This window comes from Crocuta crocuta, unplaced genomic scaffold (genome assembly GCF_008692635.1).
Source record: "Crocuta crocuta isolate KB4526 unplaced genomic scaffold, BGI_CrCroc_1.0 scaffold29, whole genome shotgun sequence".
Taxonomy (NCBI): domain Eukaryota; kingdom Metazoa; phylum Chordata; class Mammalia; order Carnivora; family Hyaenidae; genus Crocuta; species Crocuta crocuta.
Genome location: NW_027533280.1, coordinates 6,970,281 through 6,990,250, shown reverse-complemented (window position 1 = coordinate 6,990,250; position 19,970 = coordinate 6,970,281). Strand labels below are relative to the sequence as shown.

The following is a 19,970-nucleotide window of genomic DNA, read 5'->3' as shown; positions in this document are numbered from 1 at the left end:
AGAGCGGAGGCTCAGGGACTGCCCGAGCGGGAGCCCTGGCTGCCTGCCCGGGGCTGGCTGGAGGGGGGCGGCGGGGGAGGGCCGGCGCTAAGCTAAACCCTGCCCCCTCCCCTGGGAGCGGCCCCGAGGCCCCTCACCTCGTGTCTCTCCATCTGAGAGAGGACCGTCAGCAGCCGGGTGACATCCGAGCTGGCGCCCCGCACCTCCCGGTAGAGCTCCAGGACGGCCACCAGCTCCTCCCTGGAGATCTCCTTCTCGAGGGTGATGCCGCCGTCAACTGCGGGAGGGAGGCCAGCACTGGGAAGGGGCCTGGGGCTCAGAGCCCCCCGTCTGGCCTGGTCAGCTTCACCCATCTCCCTGCTGCCCCGGCGGGGGGCCTGAGGCTCCCTCTCTGAGNCCCCCCCCCCCCGTCCCCTCCCTGCCCTTTGCCGGTGGTCAGAGCTGCGGTGATAGAGCAGAAGGAGGAACCACCCGGCGCAACATTTACAGCCTTTAAATCTAGAACCGCACTGTGGGCGGAGGTGAGACCAAAGGGGACACGCGCGGCGGGTGACGAGTGTCTGGGAGGCGCGGGGAGGCGGGACAGAGGTGCTGTGCTCCCGAGGAGCCCGTCTGCTGGGTGGTTTTTCTCATCTCACACACGTAACGTTTCTATTCTAAAAATGAGATCTAGGGGCGCCTGGGTGGCTCAGTCGGTGGAGCGTCCGACTTCGGCTCAGGTCATGATCTCACGATTTGTGGGTTCGAGCCCTGCATCAGGCTCTGGGCTGACTGCTCGGAGTCTGAAGCCTATTTTGGATTCTGTGTCTCCCTCTCTCTCTGACCCTCCCCTGCTCACGCTGTCTCTCTCTCTCTCACAGAAATAAATAAAACATAAAAAAAAAATTAAAATGAGATCTAGAGCTTTCTTTGGCCGTTACACATGTGAGAATCGGTGTGAGTGAGGGGGCTATCACAGGTCAGCCAGACAGCTATGAGCTGCGCTGCCAGCCAGATGGGCAGTGGGGGACGCCTGGGCCACAGCTGCCCGCACAGACCTTCCGAGTCCTGGTTCTTGCGGCTGTAGTTCATACGGAAGACGAAGGCCTCAAGGATGAAGGCGACAATGATAGTCATCACCACCTGGGGCGGGGGGGGGTTGTGACTGTGGAGCCCGCGCTCAGCAGAGCCTGTCAGCTACCCCTGCCCGGCCCCTCCTTCCCGGGCTGCCGCCCACCCGGCAGTGGCAGCTGACGGCCCAGATAAGTGGCTGGTGAAGGGTGTCCTGGGGCCGGGCACCTACCATGGTCACAATGTAGAAAGTCATGAAGTACAGGCGGCTCCAGTGGGAGGTCTGAGAGGTGACACCTTCCTGGGGACAGGGGGAGGCAGCTGGTAAGCGGGTGGCCCGGGTGGGACCGGGTCGCCGTGGATAGCCCCCGCCTGATTTGCCTTGGGTTGTGGGAGACACAGGAAGGGGACGGCCGTCCCGGGGGCTCAAACCTCCTCTGTGCTGCCTGAGGCTCGGAGCTCCCCGGGGCAGCGGGGCTCAGGACTAACGTGGGAAGCTGAGTCCCAAAGGCGGTGGCACTGGGAAGGGTTTAGGGAACGGAAAACAAAAACCAACCGCCCTTGCCACAGTGCTCCNAAGGTCGGACACCCACAGGCTAATGGGCAGGGACAGAAGCCACATCTAGCGGATGCAGAGGGGTGGCTCCCGGGGCCCAGCCCGTACCGTGGGCACTCCGCAGAACCCCAGCCCTGTGTGACCCCATCGGGGAACAGAAGAGTGGTGCATCCCATCCAGGGCCAGGCAAGACCGGCGGTGGCCTCAGAGGCCAGCGGGAAGACGCCCCCAGGAGCTGCCCGAGTCCTTACCATGATGATGTACCAGTTGTTGACAACCGTGAGCTCGAACAAGGTCACTGCCAAAGGGAAGGGTAGAGGAGGTTTTGATCAGGCTCCCCTTTTCAAAGTCAGTTTCAGGTGGGCCTCTCTGCACCTATCCTGGGTACTATGCGCCTAAACGATGGCCTCCCACTTGGGCTGTGAGTTCTGAAAGTCTTGGCCACAGCCCTCCCTGAGAGCCCCATCCCCCCGACATGCTGCAACCTTGGCCCGGTCCCAAACGGGCGTGCCCCCTGCCTCAGCTGCCTGTGACGAACCAGGGCTGGGGGTGGATGGTGGGGACAGAGCGGGCAGACCGTACTCGGCAGAGATCTGGGATGCCGAGAGGGGTTCCCCGTCCTCGCGAGCTGTGCCCTGCCCCTGCCCCGGCCTCTCCATGGAGCCCAAGAGCAGGGCTGGGTGGGCCTGAGTCGGGACAGTGCAGGCCCTGGGGCAGGTTGGTGGGGCTGGGACAGGGGGTGGGCTCCCTCTAGCATCAGGCTGCACCCCTTCCAGCAGAGCACGAAGCTCTTCTGCTCCCAGGAGCGGAGCCTGGTAGGGAATGAGCGCTGGGATCTGGCCTGGGCCTCACCCCTGGGACAGGGCAAACCATGGGCTCCACTGACACTCGGGGGGACTTGGGAGAATGTGGCAAACAGCTCCGGCAGGCGAGGCCTCAGACGGCTCTGTTCCACTGCGTCTGGGGCCTGCCGTGACAAAGGCTATGTGCCCGGGGACTGTCACGCCTGGGGCCTCTGCACTCACCAAAGCTGTTCAGGATGTTGTCAAAGTTATTGAGATAATAGTAGCCTTCGTCCACAACAGTCCTGTTGCCCACGGTGTGATTGAGCCAGCGGTAGGCGTCGGCCACTGTGCTGGAGCTGGCCAGGGAAGCAGAGAGAAAGTCACAAGGAAATTGGTCCCCTCGACAGAGAACAAAAGTCCAAGGTCCTGGCCCAGCCCCCAGCTCTCCTGCCCATGTTCCCGGCTCAACGGAAGGCCTCGACCCTGCTCACCTGTCGGGTCACCCTAGGCCCACCCCCGGCCTTTCTGTGTCCACTTGGCATTCCTCTGCTACCACTGGAGCCTCCTCCCTCCCAGCCCCCAGAGGGAGAAGCCAGGAAGGGATCTCCCTGGTCTGGGAGCTGCTCAGAGCCTGGGTGTGGGGCAGCGGCCCCGCGGAGAGGGAGCTCCTGGCCCGGCTTGCCCTGGGCCTGGCTGCAGTGCTCTGAGAGGCCGTCCCTGTTCTGAGAGCTGACTTGCTGCTTGCCTTCCAGTCCTTTAGGCTGATCTGTCGACATTCAGGCCGGAAAGCCTATGCGTCTGGTCCCGGGGTCCCCAGGCAACTGGCTCAGCAGAGAGAGGCCTGGCCTCCGGCAGCCGCCCTGGTGACTCTGCGCACTGTGAGGCCTGGGGCCCGGCTATCTGCCTTGGGTTCTGAGCTCAGCCTGACGCCCGGAAGGGTGGCCAGTGTCTTGGGAAACCGCTTGTGCTGGCGGCCTCCCGGGCCAGAGTTTAAAGTGAACACTGTGAGTTGAGAATTGATGCTTTTGATGTGGCGGCTTGCAGAAAGGGAGAGGTGGTGGGAGGCTGTGCTCCCCGCTCTCCACCCGTCCCCAGAGGGCCTTCCTTGTGGGGATCCGTCTGTCTAATGCCAACAGGCTGCCAGAGGTGACGCGTCTGCGCAGGCCCCACCGCCCCAGGAGAAGTGGGAGGAAGCCATGGGCCTCGGGCCTCGGGCTCCAGGCTGCTCCTGGCTCTGTGGCAGCCTGAAGACCTCGGCCCAAAGGGCAAGATGACAGAGGCCTTCTTGAGGACAGGGACACCTGCTTATGTCATTGCTTCAGAGACGGCCCTCTGATCCCAGGTCTCTCACTTAGCTACTGCACTGAACTGAGCTGCTGAAAGCAAGGCAGAGGGATTCCCAGGGCTTGAAAGGGTGCCGAGGCCGGGAGAGGTGTGGCCCTGAGGCCCCTGAGCTTGGGGGGACCCGCTCAGCCGGGCTGGCTCGGGTTCCCCGCCGGAAACACAGGCTCCGTGGCCTCCAGGCCCCCACCAAGGACTCACTTGCAGCAGTTGGGGTAGAGGGTCCCACAGAAGAATTCCATGCCCACGATGGCGAAGGAGTAGTAGAAGGTCAGCAGAGTGAGGCCCAGGCTGGGGAGGAGGGTCAGAAGGGACAGGGCGACTCAGGGCCAGGCAGGAGAGCCCAGCGCCTCCGGCGGCCCCGGCGTCCTCAGACCCACTGAGCTGACTGACGGACAGGCATGCCCCTAGCCAGGTTTACCAGCTGGAAAGTGCCTGCAGGGAAGGGGCCTCGTGATTCAGGTCTGGGGTCAAAAACGGTTCGAGTCAGGACTCTAGGAACAGGTGCCCCTTTACCAGAGATTCACCCCTTACCTGTGAAGGTAGACTCACAGGTGACCCCTTACCTGTGAATGTAGACACAGGTGGTAAGTGAGGTGACAGCTCCCTGCCCTCCCTACTAGATGCTTCAGACAGGTCAGAGGAGAAAAGTGGCGCCAGGGAGATGCGCGGTGGCCACCGTCGCGGCCTCCTCGGAGACCCGTCAGACCCTCCGTGTCAGTCCTNTCCTTTCCGGGCCTCCGCCTCTCCCCGCCCGCCCAGACTACCGCCCCGCCGCCCCCTCGGGGGCGCCAGCCTCGCGGCCCTGGCCCTGGAGCCGGGGGCCGGGGCAGTACCTGGCCATCCGGGGCAGGAGCTCAAACATGGTGTCCAGCACGTTGCGGTAGCGCTTTTTCAGCTTAAACAACCTGAGGGAAGAGAGCAGGTGACGCTCAGAGGCCGGCAAGTTCGCCCACCTGAGTCCCGCTCCCCCTGCTGCCACGGGCCGGGTGGCCCTCGAGGCCCTGAGGGGGGGCGGTGGTGGGGCCGGGACACCAAGGCTGGACGGCCCTCCCCGAAGGGACTCGGGACCCGCCGCCGCGTCCCAGTCTCTCGCTAATGGTTATTTGTCGCGGTTTTCCATCGGAGCCAGGAGGCCCTGAGAGGGGCAGGGGCTGGCCTGGGCCAGTGCGGCAAACCTCGGAAAGAAGGGACCAGAAGCCACACCCACGGAGGAGCCCGGAGAGGGAGGGGTCATTGGACCCCTCAAAGGGAGGACGCCCTGCGTGGGGAGGAGACGGCCACCACCCTTGGGGCACGGCTGCAGGGTCTTCTAGAGCCGCGGCCCTGACCACCTTCCCGCCTTCCCACACCTCCACCCCTCTCCCAGGGCGGCCACGTATGGGGTCGTGCCCCTCGCCCCCTCAGAGGCCACAGCCTTCTGGTTATGACTCTGAGCACGTGTGTTTCTGAGGTTACAGCGGGGACCGTGCAGGCCGGGTTCCCCCGGGCCACGGGCCGTGTTTCCTCTCCACAGTCCGAGGCTGCTGGTCCCGGGGACAGGAGGAGACGTCCCCGCAGGAAGGCGACAGGGGCTGGGTGCCTCCACAGGAGGCCGAGGGTCTGACACCAGGCTTGCAGGCTCCTTCTGGCCACTTCCCAGATCAGTCCCAGGGCTTCCCCCGCCCTCCCCCTGCCCGCCTCTCCCCGGCCCCAGCCCTGTCACCTCAGCAGCTGGAGGGGACGCAGGACCACTATGAAATAAAAGGGCTCCATGTTGAAGGCGAGAGCCAGCAGTCCCAGGAAGGCGAACACCGTGACAGAGAAGTCGAACCTGGGAGGGAGAGGGAGAAGCCACGGTCCATGGGGCCTGCCTCCCCACCACGGCTCCCCGCTCCCCAATCTCAGTGTTGCCTTCCCAGGAGCGAGGGTGTGCCCGGCAGTGGCCTGCAGCCGCACCGCTCAGGAAGCAGCCGCCTGGCCAGCCCCCCAGGCATAGCACACACAGCAGGGATCAGAACTGCCCAGAACCAGCCCCTCCCACCAAGGTCCCGCACTGTCTCTCGGTATACGTTGGGTCCTTTGACCACTGACACTGCTGAGTTACGGAGGAAAAGGGCGGGATTCCCACCCAGAGGCCACCCTGTGGGGACAGGGACCTCCGTCCTCTGCACTCGTGTGCGAAGGCCCTGAAAACAGCATGGTGCACCCCCTTCTACGGTTCCTCCCTGACTCCTCTATTTGTTAAGACTGAGACCTTGTGAGTGTAGTTTGATTTCACGGGTGAGCCAACCTAAGTGGGCCGTAGGTGGCCTCCGAGGTCTCTGGGTCAGGGACAAGAGCCGCTCGGGGCTCATCACCACCCCCGGTCAGCTGCTGACCAAGGCTGGGGGCGGAGCCTCCGTCTCGGTCGGTGTGGTTTCCAAAGGGGAGAAAAGAGCTTCCTTGTCAGGATGCTGGGGCAGAGTGACTCGGGCAGAGCCGCCAGGCTAAGGCCCCTTAAGAGGCCACGTCCAGGGGCGGCGGGCAAGGGGGCCTGAGATGGTGAGACAAGCACTTGACCCTGGGCTGTCCCGGGGCCACAGGCGGAGCTGTGTCAGGAGACAAAGGCCTTGTGCTGTCCCTGGCCCTTCCTCTGTCACCGCAGAAACGCTGTGTGTGCAGTGGGTGTGGGGGGAGGGCCCTCGAGGCTCAGATGTGGGTAAGACACATGCTGTCCACTCACAGATTCCACCCGGAGGACAGGTACTCAACGGGGCCAAGGCCAGCCACCTTCAGGAACAGCTCGACCCCGTAGACTGGGAACAGAAGGAGGCAGTTAGCCGAGGCTCTGACCATGGCCTCTCCCACACCTGGGTTGGCTCAGTTTCCCCCTCTGAGACTCCTCAGGTCTCCAGCCTCCCCGACAGGCCATGTCACACCCACCACGTCCCTCCCCCAAGGGAGGCCCCGCCCAGAGGCTGCTCAACCCGCTGAAGAGGAGGATGCTCCCTCCCCCTCGTTGGGACCGGCCCCGGCCACCTGTCTGTCCAGCTACCGGACATTTCCTGAGCACCTTTCCTGTGCTGGGCACGCGACAGTGACAACACAGCACAGTGCCCACGCGCACGGGGCTCAGGGCCCGGACAGGGGGTCAAGGCAGGGAACGGGGCGGGGCGGGGCGATGCAGTGTGCTCAGGGTGTTCAGACACAAGACGTAAGTTTCCCTGTCACAAGACGGAAGTTTCCCTGTTTTCGAGAAGAGCCATGAGGTCCCAAAGCAAAGTTCTCCCGGCCCAGCTGTTCAGCAAAGCCTACTCGTCAGGAACCTACTGGTCAGGAAGACGACATAACTCCAGGGCACGTGCTTCGAGAAGAAGTTCCCGCCTGGAACACAAGAGGCGGGGGCTTGAGCACGGCGGCACCAGGCACACCCACCGGAGGGCCGGTCGCCGGGCCAGGCCTCACCTTTCAGCATGAAGGTCTCCACGAGGATCCAGACCCCGTTGACGGCCACCACCAAGTCTGCAAACAGGCTCATGATAAGACAGAGGAAGCACAGGTGGGTGTGCAAATCTCTAGCTCACAGCTGCAGCTCCCCCCCGCCCCCGCCCCCATGCTCGCAAGCAGCCCTGGGCACTGCCCCACACGCCCATGTGACAGGTGGCTTCTTTCCGCTCCGTGCTTTTACCACGGGAGCTCCGCCAGCCAGTGCTTCTGCTCAGGAGATAGCTCTGGATTTCTAAAAACACCCTCCACGTCACTGCAGGGACCAGCGGTTTCAGGAACACCTACAGGTTATTGCCAAGTCCGTGTAAAAGAAGTTTGGGTATTAAAACATTTGCTCTTCCCTAGAGACGTGTGATTTAAAAAAAAATTTTTTTTAATGTTTTATTTATTTCTAGGAGAGAGACAGAGAGAGAGACAGCGCGAGCAGGGGAGGGTCAGAGAGAGAGGGAGTCACAGACTGAAACAGGCTCCAGGCTCTGAGCTGGCAGTCAGCACAGAGCCCGATGCGGGGCTTGAACCCACGAACCGCGAGATCATGACCTAAGCGAAAGTCGGACGCTTAACCGACTAAGCCACCCAGGCGCCCCTAGAGACGTGTGATTTTAAGAATGACGGCACGAGAGGCACCTGGGTGGCTCAGCCAGTTGAGCGTCCGACTTCAGCTCAGGTCATGATCTCACGGTTCGTGAGTTCGAGCCCTGTATCTGGCTCTGTGCTGACAGCTCAGAGCCTGAAGCTGCCTTCAGATTCTGTGTCTCCCTCTCTCTCTCTCTGCCCCTCCCCCCACTGGTGCTCTGTTTTTCTCTCTCTCCTCTCTCAAAAATAAATAAAAATTAAAAAAAAAAAAGGATGACTACATGAACTTAGCAAAATTACACATTCATTTGGCCTTTCATGTAAATCCCTCTTCTAGGGGGCCACCTCAGCGAGGCACTAGTGAAACCCAAAACAGGGTATACTGCACGCCATTTGCAGGAGAACAATCTATGGGGGCAAAAATCATGAGGGCAGATGATCCACGGGGAACAGGACGGATCAAACATGACATGTTCACAAAACGGCGAAGTACCAACTCTAGAAAGAAATGAGGAACATCTCTATATATCTCTATGTATTACGATGGGTCCCCAGGATATATTTGTAACTGAAAAAAGCAAGGTAGGGAAGGAAGCAAATCAAGTATGTGCCTGTTTATTTAAGACACGGGGACAGGCAGGTATATGCACCTACTTAGCGTTCTTACAAAAAAAAAATGGAAGAATAAACCAAGCCTCCCACTGGGGAGGTTCGACAGGATATAAATGAGACGTCCTTAAACATACGTTGTTTCATAGATCTGAACGGGGCCCACATAGACATTTTACAGAAGTCTAAAACAAAATTAAATATAAAAAAAAGAGCAATCTGTGACAATGAAAAAGAAAATGAAATAAAGAAACCTAAATGTGTATGCATTAGGTGACACACCCACACGGAGGGGGAGCCACTGGGACCTTGACACACATTAATCTGGATGTCTGTCCCTGGAGTGGTGGGTCTGTGTGGTTGGGAGATGTTAGGAGCCTCCTGTGGGGTACAGCAAATGAGCAATTGTGCGGGTGGTGCTGGGAACCTAGATTTTAAGACAGGAGATCTGGATATGAAAGAATGAGGAAGTTAGGTAAAAACACAACAGTCCCAAATTTGAATTAGAAATCTCTGGAGAAACTCCTGATATGCTTTATCTTTCAAGACAAAATCCCACCTCCGTGCACGGAAAGCCTAGAAATAATAACCAACCCCAAGCAGTGAGCACCTTTAGCATTTCGAACTGTGGCCTCTAAACACCATGTCCCATGAAATAGAACCAGGGCTCCTTAGAAAGACTCAATTCAGGCAAATCTCTCAATTAGTACTAAGAGAACTTCCTGTGACAACAGACGTTTCCTTCTCTGTGCTGCCCAGCTGGTAGTCATTAGCCATACATGGTGACAGGCATTTGAGCTGTGGTTCCCGTGGCTGGGCGACTAGCTGCCACCACACTGGACAGCACAGGAAATGAGTAACGGGGGGAATACACAAAAACAAGACTGAAGGCCAAACAATCCTGTTTCTTCAGCTAAATGTCGCAAGAGGGGAAAAAGGGATGGAAGAGAAACCTACAGACCGAAACAGACTTAAGTCACAAAGCACCAGTCACATACTGTGGTTCTGAAATCTGTGCCTGAAATCTCCAGGTCTTTGGGGGCATGGAAGAGCCACAGTGAGGGTACAGATGGACAGAAAGACTGGCTGTGGGGGGGGCCGCTGTTGAAGCTGGGTGACAGCTATGCGGATGCTCACGGTCATGGTACCCCACTTTTATACTTAAACCTGCTTGGAATCTGCTTCAACAAGTCAACATCATGGCTGCAGGGCTAGTCTCTTGCCTCTCCACCTTCTGGGACAGGAAAAGACTCAGGCAGGAAGGGGCCTGGAGCTGTGGTATTTCACACTTACACATGAAATACTGGAAGGCCTTGGACTTCACAAGGATATTAATTCCTATTTGAAGAGAAGAAAGGTTAATAGTGGAATCTTCATTTACGCGTATGCATTTCCCCCCCACCCCTGCCCCCCGCACACCCATGAGCAACCAGGGTGTTCAGGCCCAGGGGTGAGGAAGGAAGGGTGTGCTCTGAGAGCGATCCCATGCTAGGGCTCCGGCAAGACCACACAGGCAGCAGCTGCTCTGGGGACAGCCTGGGCAACCCCGAGCCGGGACGGAGCAGAAAACGCTGCCGCTGCTGCTGCCGCCGCCAACCTTCCCTGCTGCTGGCCTTGACCTGGGACTGTTCATCCAGCCACCTGAGTGACTCTCCTCCCACGGAATGGAAAACCCTCTAAAGAATATGGGATGCCAGCTGTGCCCCAAGCCCTACCTATGGGAGGAATCGCAACATAGGATATGCCCTCTTCACTCTCGTTCGTTGTGACCCATCCCCGGCCTTCAAGGCTTTCTGCACCAGAAACCCCCTGTGAGCTAACCAGGCCCCTCTATGTAACTTCGAAAGCGGCTCTCAATCAAAGGGCAACAATAATGAGGGCACTTCGGTTTTAAAATTTTGAATTTTGTGCCATGCAAGCATGGCGGAAGGGATCGTATACACCAGCCATACATCCTGCCACAGAAGGATGGTCATAAGACATTATTTGGTAAAAAGGCAGGTTTGAGGACAGAATCTATAATGTACTCCTGCCACCTTTTAAAAAGCGCACAGAGGGGCGCCTGGGTGGCTTGGCTGGTTAAGCGTCCGACTTCGGTTCAGGTCATGATCTCATGGTTTTGTGAGTTTGAGGCCGCATCCGGCTCTGCACTGAGCCTGCTTGGGATTCTCTGTCCCTTTCTCTCTGCCCCTTCTCCCCGTGCGTTCCCTTGATCTCAAAATAAATAAATAAATAATATTTTCTTCTTAAAAGTGCACAGAAAAAAATAACTAAAACTGGAAGGAAACCCATCAGAAAATGAACAGGGGTTACCTCTGGGTGGAAATTTTTCATTTTCTTCTAATTGACTTTGTAAATGTTCTCTGAGGAATATTCCACAAAGGTCTTCTGGTTTGGTTTTTAAGTTACTGATTTCCTTCCTAGTCCGTATTTGCCTGCTGGTAGCCACACTGTGTCTTGTACACACACAGGCATTCACACACATTCACGCACACGGACGCCCCCTGAACACGCTCTTCAAATGCTCGTCTGTGGTCTCTGGAAACCTCCATCCGTTCCCCCCCAGCTGCCAAGGTGTCACATTCAGGTCAACCTTACCTTTGAAGATGAGGAACGCTGTCCTGGGAAGCTCATCAAACCAGTGTTCTCTATTTCTCTTTGCCTGGTCAGGAGGCGGGGCCACAGAGAGAGGGCGTAAGGACCGGCGACCAGCACCCAGCCCTGGGGGCCAGGATGCCGCGGGCCTTCCCTGCCTCCCCGGCTACCTTGAGGGACAACGAAAACACTTGGGGATCTAAATAACCACAGAGACGGCCAAGTTCACTGAGCATTTAAATGGAAGCCTGCACGTGCCTTCCTTGTGTATAATCCTGGAAATAATTCCAGGGATTATCGTCAGCCCACTTCCCGGGCGGGATGGGGTCTGGAAAGGTTCCACAGCTTGCCTGGCATCACACAGTTACTAACAGGGTCTCCCTGAGATCTGGTGCTCGTAATCAGGCGGCTCCGGGGCAAGCAAAAGGGCGCACACGTGGCCACCGTAGCCCTGCAGTGCAGGGCGGCTGGGCGGAGAGCTGAGCTGTTCCAGCAGGAAGGAGCCAGGCCTCCAACACGCTCAGCCGCACGCCCACCCCAGCGAGCGGCCCCGCTCCCTCTCCGGTCTTCGGTCCCGCACGACCACTCACCTTCCACTTCAAGGCAGCGACTTCGTAGATGTCATAAAAGTCCTTCAGGCTGTTGTCAGCAACGTGAAAAGGTAAAAAAAAAGAAAAAGAAAAGAAAACAAAACAATCAGAACCCGTTGCCACTGAGCTTCAGCCCTCCCTCGTCCACCTGTGGTCACCTTTAAGGGGGAGGGGACATCTGCGAGTTTCCGCACCTCCGTGCCCCAGGGACCCTTTATGGGTGCACTCGACCTCCTTCCTCCGGGTGCCATGCCCACTGAATCCGCCTGGTCTACACTGACTACTGACGGCTTTGATCGCTAGAATTCTTAGATGGGCAGGGTCACAGCCGNTCACGCTTCTACACCTGGCCCGCTCCCTTCCCCAGAATCAGGGCTCGGATCATCAGCAGTCTGGAAGACCAGGACTGCGCACGCACATCTCAGGGTCGTGTGTGTGTGTGTGTGTGTGTGTGTGTGTGTGTATCTGTGTGCGCGTGCCCGGCTCCGTGGCTCCACTCACATGGGATTACCCCCCTCCCTCAGGGCTCAAGAGTGGGTGGCGGGGCCATGCCATTGCACGACACGATACATTCCCTTTAATGTCAAGCCAGCCTGAACTGGGTTTGAGTTCGACTTCCGTTACTTGCGAGAAGAACCTGATGAACGATCCCATCTACAAGTACACGAATCTCTGTGCAGAAAACCAGTTTCTAAGAAGCTTCTTTGCCCACTCACCTCCTGGGGCCCTTTCCCGCCCCAGCTCCCTCACGTGAACACCCTGTCAGCCCACCCTCCTGGCGCCCCCTCTTACCTGAGCAGAGGTGTGTTGCTCTGGTTCAGGGCCTTGAAAGTCAGATAGCGCTCCCTGGCACTCATCCGGGGCCTGTAGAAGCGCATCAGGCCTTCAAATTGCCTGTAGGAGATGCCGGCGGGCCTCTGCAGGGAGAGAGAGGGCAGAGGGCCAGGTGAACCCAGGGAAATACAGAGCCCACACTGCCCTTCCCTTGGGGACAGCCACTCCGGACGCCCAGGACAACGAGGGATCCCAGGACACCTGGCGCCTTCTTGTTCTCCCAGGGGCAGAACTCCTGGTTTCCAAAGCTGCTTGCCCGGCCGTGCTCAGGCACTGCTCAGGGCCAGCGAGAGACCAGGGACCCTCCCCTCCCCGGCCCCACACCCACTCCTCCCTACCCGCTGGCCGATTAGCAGGCGGTAGGCGTGCTGGATGGCGGTTCGCTTATGCAGCAGCAAAGACTTGAACTTGCGTTTCTCAATGTCATTGAAGGTGTCGAACACCACGGCCAGAAGCTGTGAAGGAGGAACACAGGACCTGTGTCCCCTGCGTGGCGGGGCCTCAAAGAGCTGGGTAGTTCGTTCTCTGCCTCCAGAGGGCGCTCCACCTCCAGGGGGCTTGAGAGGACCCTTCCACCCACCCCTTGCGGATAGAGGAAGTTTGTCTCCAAGCACCCGCAGGGGAAGGCCATCCACTGCCACTTGTGAGTTCCTCCTCTTCGGTTACGTGAGGACATCATTATATTTTCCCCGGGTGCCCCCTCCACCTAAGCTCACGCCTGGCTGGCATGGCAGTGGTCTGAGGGGAAATAGCAAGAGGACCATGCTCTACACCCAGCAGCAAGGCCGGGGAGCTGCTGACCAGCCCAACCTCGGAGCAAGAAGGAACATCACCGCCCAGGATGGCCCTCCCTCGTCCCCTCGTTCCCAGTCCTGGTGAGTCACAGCCTCATGCACAGCCCCAGAAATCAGGGCAGTAAGACGGCCTGCCCTCCAGGGCACAACAGTGCCAGCTGCTTAATTCCAGAGCCGGAATGTTCACGACACAGTCGAGCACTATCGAAGGGCAGCGGGAGGGCGGGAGCAGATCTGAAAGAAAGCTTTTTTGGAAACGCTTTCTTTTTCTCTCGAAAATATTTTGAGAGAAACTCTCTGGTCTTTTCCATCCCTTCAAACTGGTCCCCTGTTTTTTTCCCCCTTTAAATGAAGGGAAAGACAGCAAACTTTTCCTGTAGAGGGACACAGAGCAAATGTTCTAGGCTCAGAAGGCCAGATGGTATCTGTTAAGGCCAGTACTTAACCCTGTACCCGTAGCGTGAAATCAGCCACAGATGAAGCACAAATAAATAGACGTGGCTGTGTGCCAATAAAACTTTATTTATAGAAATAGGTGCTGGGCTGGCTTTGGCCAGCAGTTTGCTGAACTGTGCCCTAGACTCTCACAGCTCAAAATATATTACAAATGAAAACAAGTCAGTTGTGCAAAATATGTTTTTATGATTCTATACTAATAACAGTATACGAGAGCCGTAACACACATAAACATATACCCAACGTGTTGGTTTTGAAGAATTATAAAAGGAAAATATTTTCCTTTTTCAGATTTCAAGATTTTAGGAGACTTCATACGTCTCCCCCAGGGCAAGTGCTTTCTATTTTTACCCTGGGCCAGTGTAGGAATGTCTTCAAAAGTAGATAAAGAGATACAATACTTGATAAAAGCCTCTACCGACAGTCTGGCATTGATGTGTGCTCTCAATACGGACCGAATGACCTCATCCCAGGGGTCATCTGGTGACAGGAGGAGGCTCTCTGGGGGCCAGCTGGGCCTCCGCAAATACCCCAAAGTTCCCCAGGTGCACGGGGACTTCACATTCTCCTTAGAAGAATGCATCCTGGACTGATTTGCTACTGGTTCCCGATCAATGGGATGGAAAGAGCCACATGGGTGCATAAGACAGAGCGGCTAAGGGCACGACTCTGGGATCAGACAGCTCACCGGGCCACTGCAAGCTGTGTGGCTGTGGGCAAGTCACTCTGTCCGTCTGGCCCTCCGTTTCCTCAGCTACAGGTGGAGGATCATAACAGAACCTCCAGGATCTTTGTGCAAAATCATTTAATCCACATGCATGAAGCACTGCGCCCGGTGCCTGACAAAGGCTCCATTAGTGTCAGCTTTGAGAGTTCTTCTGACACATTCACTGGAGAATGAAAGGTCCCCGCGCAGCCTGACCTAACAGCTGAGCTCCAGTGCTAACAGCAGCAGTGATATTACCCACCGGTAACCAGCGGAACTCACATCCCACCAGGACAGCCACCACCACACCGCACTTGACCACAGCCCAGGACCCCATCCCTGACGGAGGCCCACAGCGGGCCCGATTTCTCCATCCCTGAGGTGCCCGGCGCTGTGCCGGCTGGGACGCCTGCTCCAGGGGGGGAGTGGGGGGGGGGCGCGACACATGCTCACTCACCAGGTTCATGATGAAGTACAGCTCAATGGAGAGGTAGACGATGAAGAAGACACAGGACCAGGGGTTCCGGGAGTAGGAGGGCATCATCACATCTGGGAAACTGCATTCGCAGAGCTTTACCGCACTACCCCGCGGCTGCCTTCTCCCTTGCTCCATCTTCACAAAGGACACCTCTCCCTTCTGCCTTCCCGGCCCCACCCCGCCTTCCCCTCCTCTCGTCCACGTCCACGAGCTTTGAACTCACTGGGCCACCCCCATCCCTCACAGTGTCCCGGGCACCTGTCTGCACTCAGGTGTGGAATTTTCCCANGGGCTCTGGTGTGGAATATTCTCAGCTGAAAAGAAAAGACTGTGGGGCACCAGCAGAGGGCCCAAGCCAATGGCAGAGCCCAGACTCACTTGGCTGTGGTCAGAAGGACAAAGAGACTGACGATGCTGTTCTCCAGGGTGCTGAAGTACTGCAGGGAAAGAAGGCGAGCGTGATGGGCCGCCTATAGGGGCCCACCCACCCTTCCCCTCCCCTCCCCACCAACTCTCCCCCCTCCCAAGGAGCCCTGACGGATGGCAGGGGAGAGCAATGCGAAGTCCAGCCACCTCCGGCCTTCTCAAACTCTGCACTTCTTGCAGAAGCAGACAACTGACTGGCCCTGTTTTCCTAGAGAATCACAGGTCTGCACCATCCGTTTGGCTCCCCTCCACTGCTCCTTCGCCACATCTGTTCCAGATCTGATCCTGGAAACAGGCCTCTCAAGGCCAGGAAAGGGGATTCCCTCAGCACTTAAGGAGGGGACTGGCTGAAGTGTGGGTGACAGGAGCCATAAGCCATGCTGAGAAACCTTCCTCGTATGGCCAGGACAACAGGACGGCCCCCAGGTCTGCGGGGAAGGGCCCCACATGGAAGAAGAAACAGATAAACACGGTGATTACTTACCGGGTCTGAAGGATTAGAGGAGAACAGGTAGAAACCTAGATGGTGGCAGAAAACAGACAGGTAAAAAGGGTCAGAGCAGAGGTCCCAAACCCAACGTCAAAGGATTGCACAAATAAACGTAAACGAGCACTGGGGGCAGAGGAAAGTGTCAGGGAGTGGCGGGGACAGCAGCCACTGGAGAANAAAAAAAAAAAAAAAGTCTCTTTGTCTACATGAAGAGATGTTTAAAAGAATCACCGAGCCTACTGTTTAGAAAGCTGGATGTACGGGGGCGCCTGGGTGGTTCTATGGGTCAAGCATCTGACTCTTGATTTTGGTTCAGATCATGATCTCACGGTTCGTGAAGTAAAGCCACACGTTGGGCTCTGTGCTGACAGCATAGAGCCTTTTGGGGATTCTTTCTCTCTGCCCCTCCCTGCTGTGTGCTCTCTTCTCTCTCTCTCAAAAATAAATAAACTTAAAAAAAAAAAAAAGGACTGGATGTCCAGCACATTGACTAGTTAACAACACTCTGTTATATATTTGAAAGCTGCTCAGAGAGTAGATCTTAAAAGTTCTCGAGAATAGGAGGCAAGATGGCGGAGAAGTAGGGAGCTCCGTACATTTCACTCGCCCCCGTCTCTCAAACGGAGAAGGCCTGAAGCCATAGGAACCCTTACAGAATCCAGGAGTTTGGGAGGAAGAGGAGACAAAGTCCACTAAGAAAACAACCTTATAGCGGCTACCTCAAGAAACAAGCCAAAGTACACATGGTGTACTTCCCAAATACCACGAGTAGGGAAATAAAATAACCAAAGTCTCAACAGGAGAGACTAAGAAACACCATTCAAAGAACACTTCCTGAACGGACAGACCCTGGACAGTCAAAGAGCCTTCTTTAATACAGCAGTACTCACAGGGGCAAATTACATAACAAGCTTTTAAAACTAACAAGAGACAGAAAGCTAGCCAAAATGACGAAATAGAACTCTCCACTAAAGAAATTCCAGGAAGAAATGACAGCTAAAGAACTGCTCAAAACAGACATAAGCAACGTAACTGGACAAGAGTTTAGAACAACAATCATAAAATTAATCACTGGGCTTGAAAAAGGCATGGAAGACATCAGAGAAACTATTGCTACAAAGACTATGGAGCTTAAAAATAGTTGTGATGAATTAAAAAATGCTATAAACGAGATGCATAATAAAATCCGTCCAATGCACGGATTGAAGGGGCAGAAAGGAGAATAAGTGATGTAGAAGACACAATTATAGAAAAAGAGGAAGCTGAGAAAAAGAGAGATAAACTGATCCAGGAACAAGAAAGGAGAGTTCGAGAGCTCAGTGATACAATCAAACGGAACAATATCCGTATCATAGGAATTCCAGAAGAGGGAGAGAGGGAAAGGTGCTGAAGGAGTCCTTGAACAAATTATAGCTGAGAACTTCCCCAATCTGGGGAAGGAAACAGACACTGAAATCCAAGAGGGACAGAGAGCTCCCCTGAGATGTAACTTGAATCATCTGCACAACATATCATAGTGAAACTGGCAAAATATAAGGACAAAGAGAGAATTCTGAAAGCAGCTAGGGATAAAAGGGCCCTAACATACAAAATGAAACCTATCAGAGTAGTTACAGACCTATCTACTGAAACTTGGCAGGCCAGAAAGGAATGGCAGGAGATCTTCAATGTGATGAACGGAAAAAATATGCAGCCAAGAATCCTCTATCTAGCGAACCTGTCATTCAGAATAGAAGGAGAGATATAAGTCTTCCCAAATAAACAAAAATTGAAAGAATTCATCACCACTAAACCAGCCCTACAAGGAATCCTGAGGGGAACTCTATGAGGGAAATGTTCCCAGGAACACAAAGTACCAGAGACACCACCACAAGCATGAATCCTACAAAGAACACAATGACTCTAAACCCATATTTTTCAATAATAACACTGAATGTAAATGGACTAAATGCTCCAATCAAAAGACANTGAGAGACTCTTGAATGCTGAGAACAAGCTGAAGACTGATGGGGGTGGGGGGGAGGGCAAGGGGGGTGATGGGTATGGAGGAGGGCACTTGTGGGGATGAGCACTGGTCATATATAGAAACCAACTTGACAATAAACTATTTAAAACAAAAAAAAGTTCTCATCAGAAGGGGGCTGCCTGGGTGGCTCAGTCAGTGAGGCATCTGACTTTGGCTCAGATCATGATCTCATGGTTCATGGGTTTGAGTCCTACATCAAGCTCTCTGCTGACAGCTCAGAGCCTGGAGCCTCACTCTCTACCCATCCCCCACTTGCTCACGTTCTCTCTCTCGTTCTCTCTCTCTCTCTAAAACAAATCAAAATTGGGGCACCTGGGTGGCTCAGTCGGTAAAGCGTCTGACTTCAGCTCAGGTCATGATCTCACAGTTTGTGGGTTTGAGCCGTGCATTGGGCTCTGTGTCGGCTGCTAGCTCAGAGCCTAGAGCCTGTTTCGGATTCTGTATCTCCCTCTCTCTGACCCCCCCCCCCCCCCCCGCTCATGCTCTCTCTCTCAGAAATAAAAAAACAATTTAAAAAAATTTTTTTAATAAAATAAATCAACATTTAAAACAATTTTTTTAAATAAAAAAGAAGTTCCCATCAGAAGTAAAAAAAAATTGTAACTGTGTGGGGTGACAGATGGTAACTAGATTTACTATGGTGACTGTTTCACAATATCCACAAATGTTCAATCGTTCTGTTGTGCACCTAAAACTAATACGATGTTGTATGTCAATTATGCCTCCATTTTTTAATTAAAAAAAAACAACAATTAAAACATTTTTTTCAAGGCTGGAAATCTAGATTTTCATGCAATAAATCACATTTTTAAATGCTGGCTCAACGTTTTCAGACCAAATGAAACTCATCCACAGGCAGGATTTGGAGTCCAGACTGCTGGGTTGCAATTTTGTTTTTGGGAACGTGACGGCCGAGTAACAACTCCACAGAGATCCCCTTGTTCTCCTCTAGCCCAGGGTCCTGGGGTACGAACACCCTCAGTTCCCTTCCTTCTTGAATAGGCTATTGCCCTGAGTCCTTGATCCCAAGTGGGAAAAGGGCAAAGTTCTGCCCTCCAGGTAATTAGCCCCTTGGAGCACAAGGAAGTTCCACAGAGAGGGGTGGTAGGGTGGAGGGTCGGAGGTAAAGTGGCAGCTGGTGGCTCAGGGTACAGCAGTCATAAGGGCCTGGGGTGCTGGCCTTAGAGACAGGGCTCTCTGGTTCCATGGTCTTCACCCAGGACTAGAGAAGGGACCTCGGGCTTCCTAGCCGTGTTCCACGATCTCTACTACCTCCGTCCTATGTTTGGGTGTGGCCATCACATCAATACTCAGCCTGATCTGAAAAGGCAAGGCCTCTTCAGGGCGAGAAAGGCCGTGATCTTGCTGAAGTGTGTGGATGCTAACGTCCTAGGCATAGGCCCTGAAAGAAACTCTCATATATGTGCACCAGGAGACACGTGGGCGTTCACTGCAGTGTGACATGTCACGGTGACAACACCCACCAATGGAAGAATCTTCACCTAAGAGCAACTTGCAGAGGGGGCCACACACATTACCTAACCATTACTGTAAAATGTTTATTTTTAAAATTTTTTTTTGGAAAGTTAGGGAAGGGGCAGAGAGAGGGAGACATAGGATCCGAAGCAGGCTCCAGGCTCTGAGCTGCCAGCACAGAGCCCGACACGTGCCTCGAACTCAAGAACCGGGAGATCATGACCTGAGCCAAAGTCGGACACTTAACCGACCGAGCCACCCAGGTGCTCCATAAAATGTTTTCATATGCAAAGCGAGACCGCTTACTTGTTTAAGGAAATACCAAGTACAGCTATTAAGATACGCGTGGCAGTGGCATGTTTAGGTCAGGGGGTACCTCCCAGGGGAAAGGGAATTGAGATCGTGAAAAGACAGAGAGGCGGCTTCCATTTTACTCCTAAAACTTCACATCCTAAGCTGAAGTCCGTGGGCGTTTAACCAGTTGTAAAAGTTCCTGACTTCTCCAACTGTCCAAGTAAATTCTTCTTCCACCATGAACTTGCTCTGAGGAGCTGGCAGGGCCTGGGGGCACAGGGGACTCACCAAGGATGGCGAAGATGACCATGAAAAAGAGCAGCAGCAGGAGAATGTCCATGAAGGGCGGCAGGGACTGGAAGATCTGTCGCAGGTTGCTGGGGAGACAGCAGGGCAGGAGGGGTGAGGCTAGGGGGAGGG

The 19,970-nt window shown here is 55.2% G+C and overlaps 1 protein-coding gene across 1 annotated transcript in view; it reads right to left on the bottom strand.

Moving 5' to 3' along the window:
• The window catches only part of TPCN1 (two pore segment channel 1), a 58,383-nt gene that overhangs the window by 4,711 nt on the left and 33,702 nt on the right, over positions 1–19,970 (bottom strand). The window contains exons 6-25 of the mRNA XM_077747915.1: positions 19,839–19,927; positions 15,749–15,783; positions 15,217–15,275; positions 14,818–14,917; positions 12,743–12,859; positions 12,363–12,487; positions 11,571–11,619; positions 10,984–11,047; positions 9,679–9,723; positions 7,159–7,215; positions 7,024–7,077; positions 6,437–6,509; positions 5,438–5,545; positions 4,569–4,640; positions 3,934–4,023; positions 2,632–2,747; positions 1,858–1,904; positions 1,283–1,351; positions 1,038–1,122; positions 138–277 (exon numbers count right to left, since the gene is read on the bottom strand). Of these exons, the coding sequence (XP_077604041.1) occupies positions 138–277; positions 1,038–1,122; positions 1,283–1,351; positions 1,858–1,904; positions 2,632–2,747; positions 3,934–4,023; positions 4,569–4,640; positions 5,438–5,545; positions 6,437–6,509; positions 7,024–7,077; positions 7,159–7,215; positions 9,679–9,723; positions 10,984–11,047; positions 11,571–11,619; positions 12,363–12,487; positions 12,743–12,859; positions 14,818–14,917; positions 15,217–15,275; positions 15,749–15,783; positions 19,839–19,927 (1,594 nt within the window). The remainder of the gene's footprint in view (positions 1–137; positions 278–1,037; positions 1,123–1,282; positions 1,352–1,857; positions 1,905–2,631; positions 2,748–3,933; positions 4,024–4,568; positions 4,641–5,437; positions 5,546–6,436; positions 6,510–7,023; positions 7,078–7,158; positions 7,216–9,678; positions 9,724–10,983; positions 11,048–11,570; positions 11,620–12,362; positions 12,488–12,742; positions 12,860–14,817; positions 14,918–15,216; positions 15,276–15,748; positions 15,784–19,838; positions 19,928–19,970) is intronic.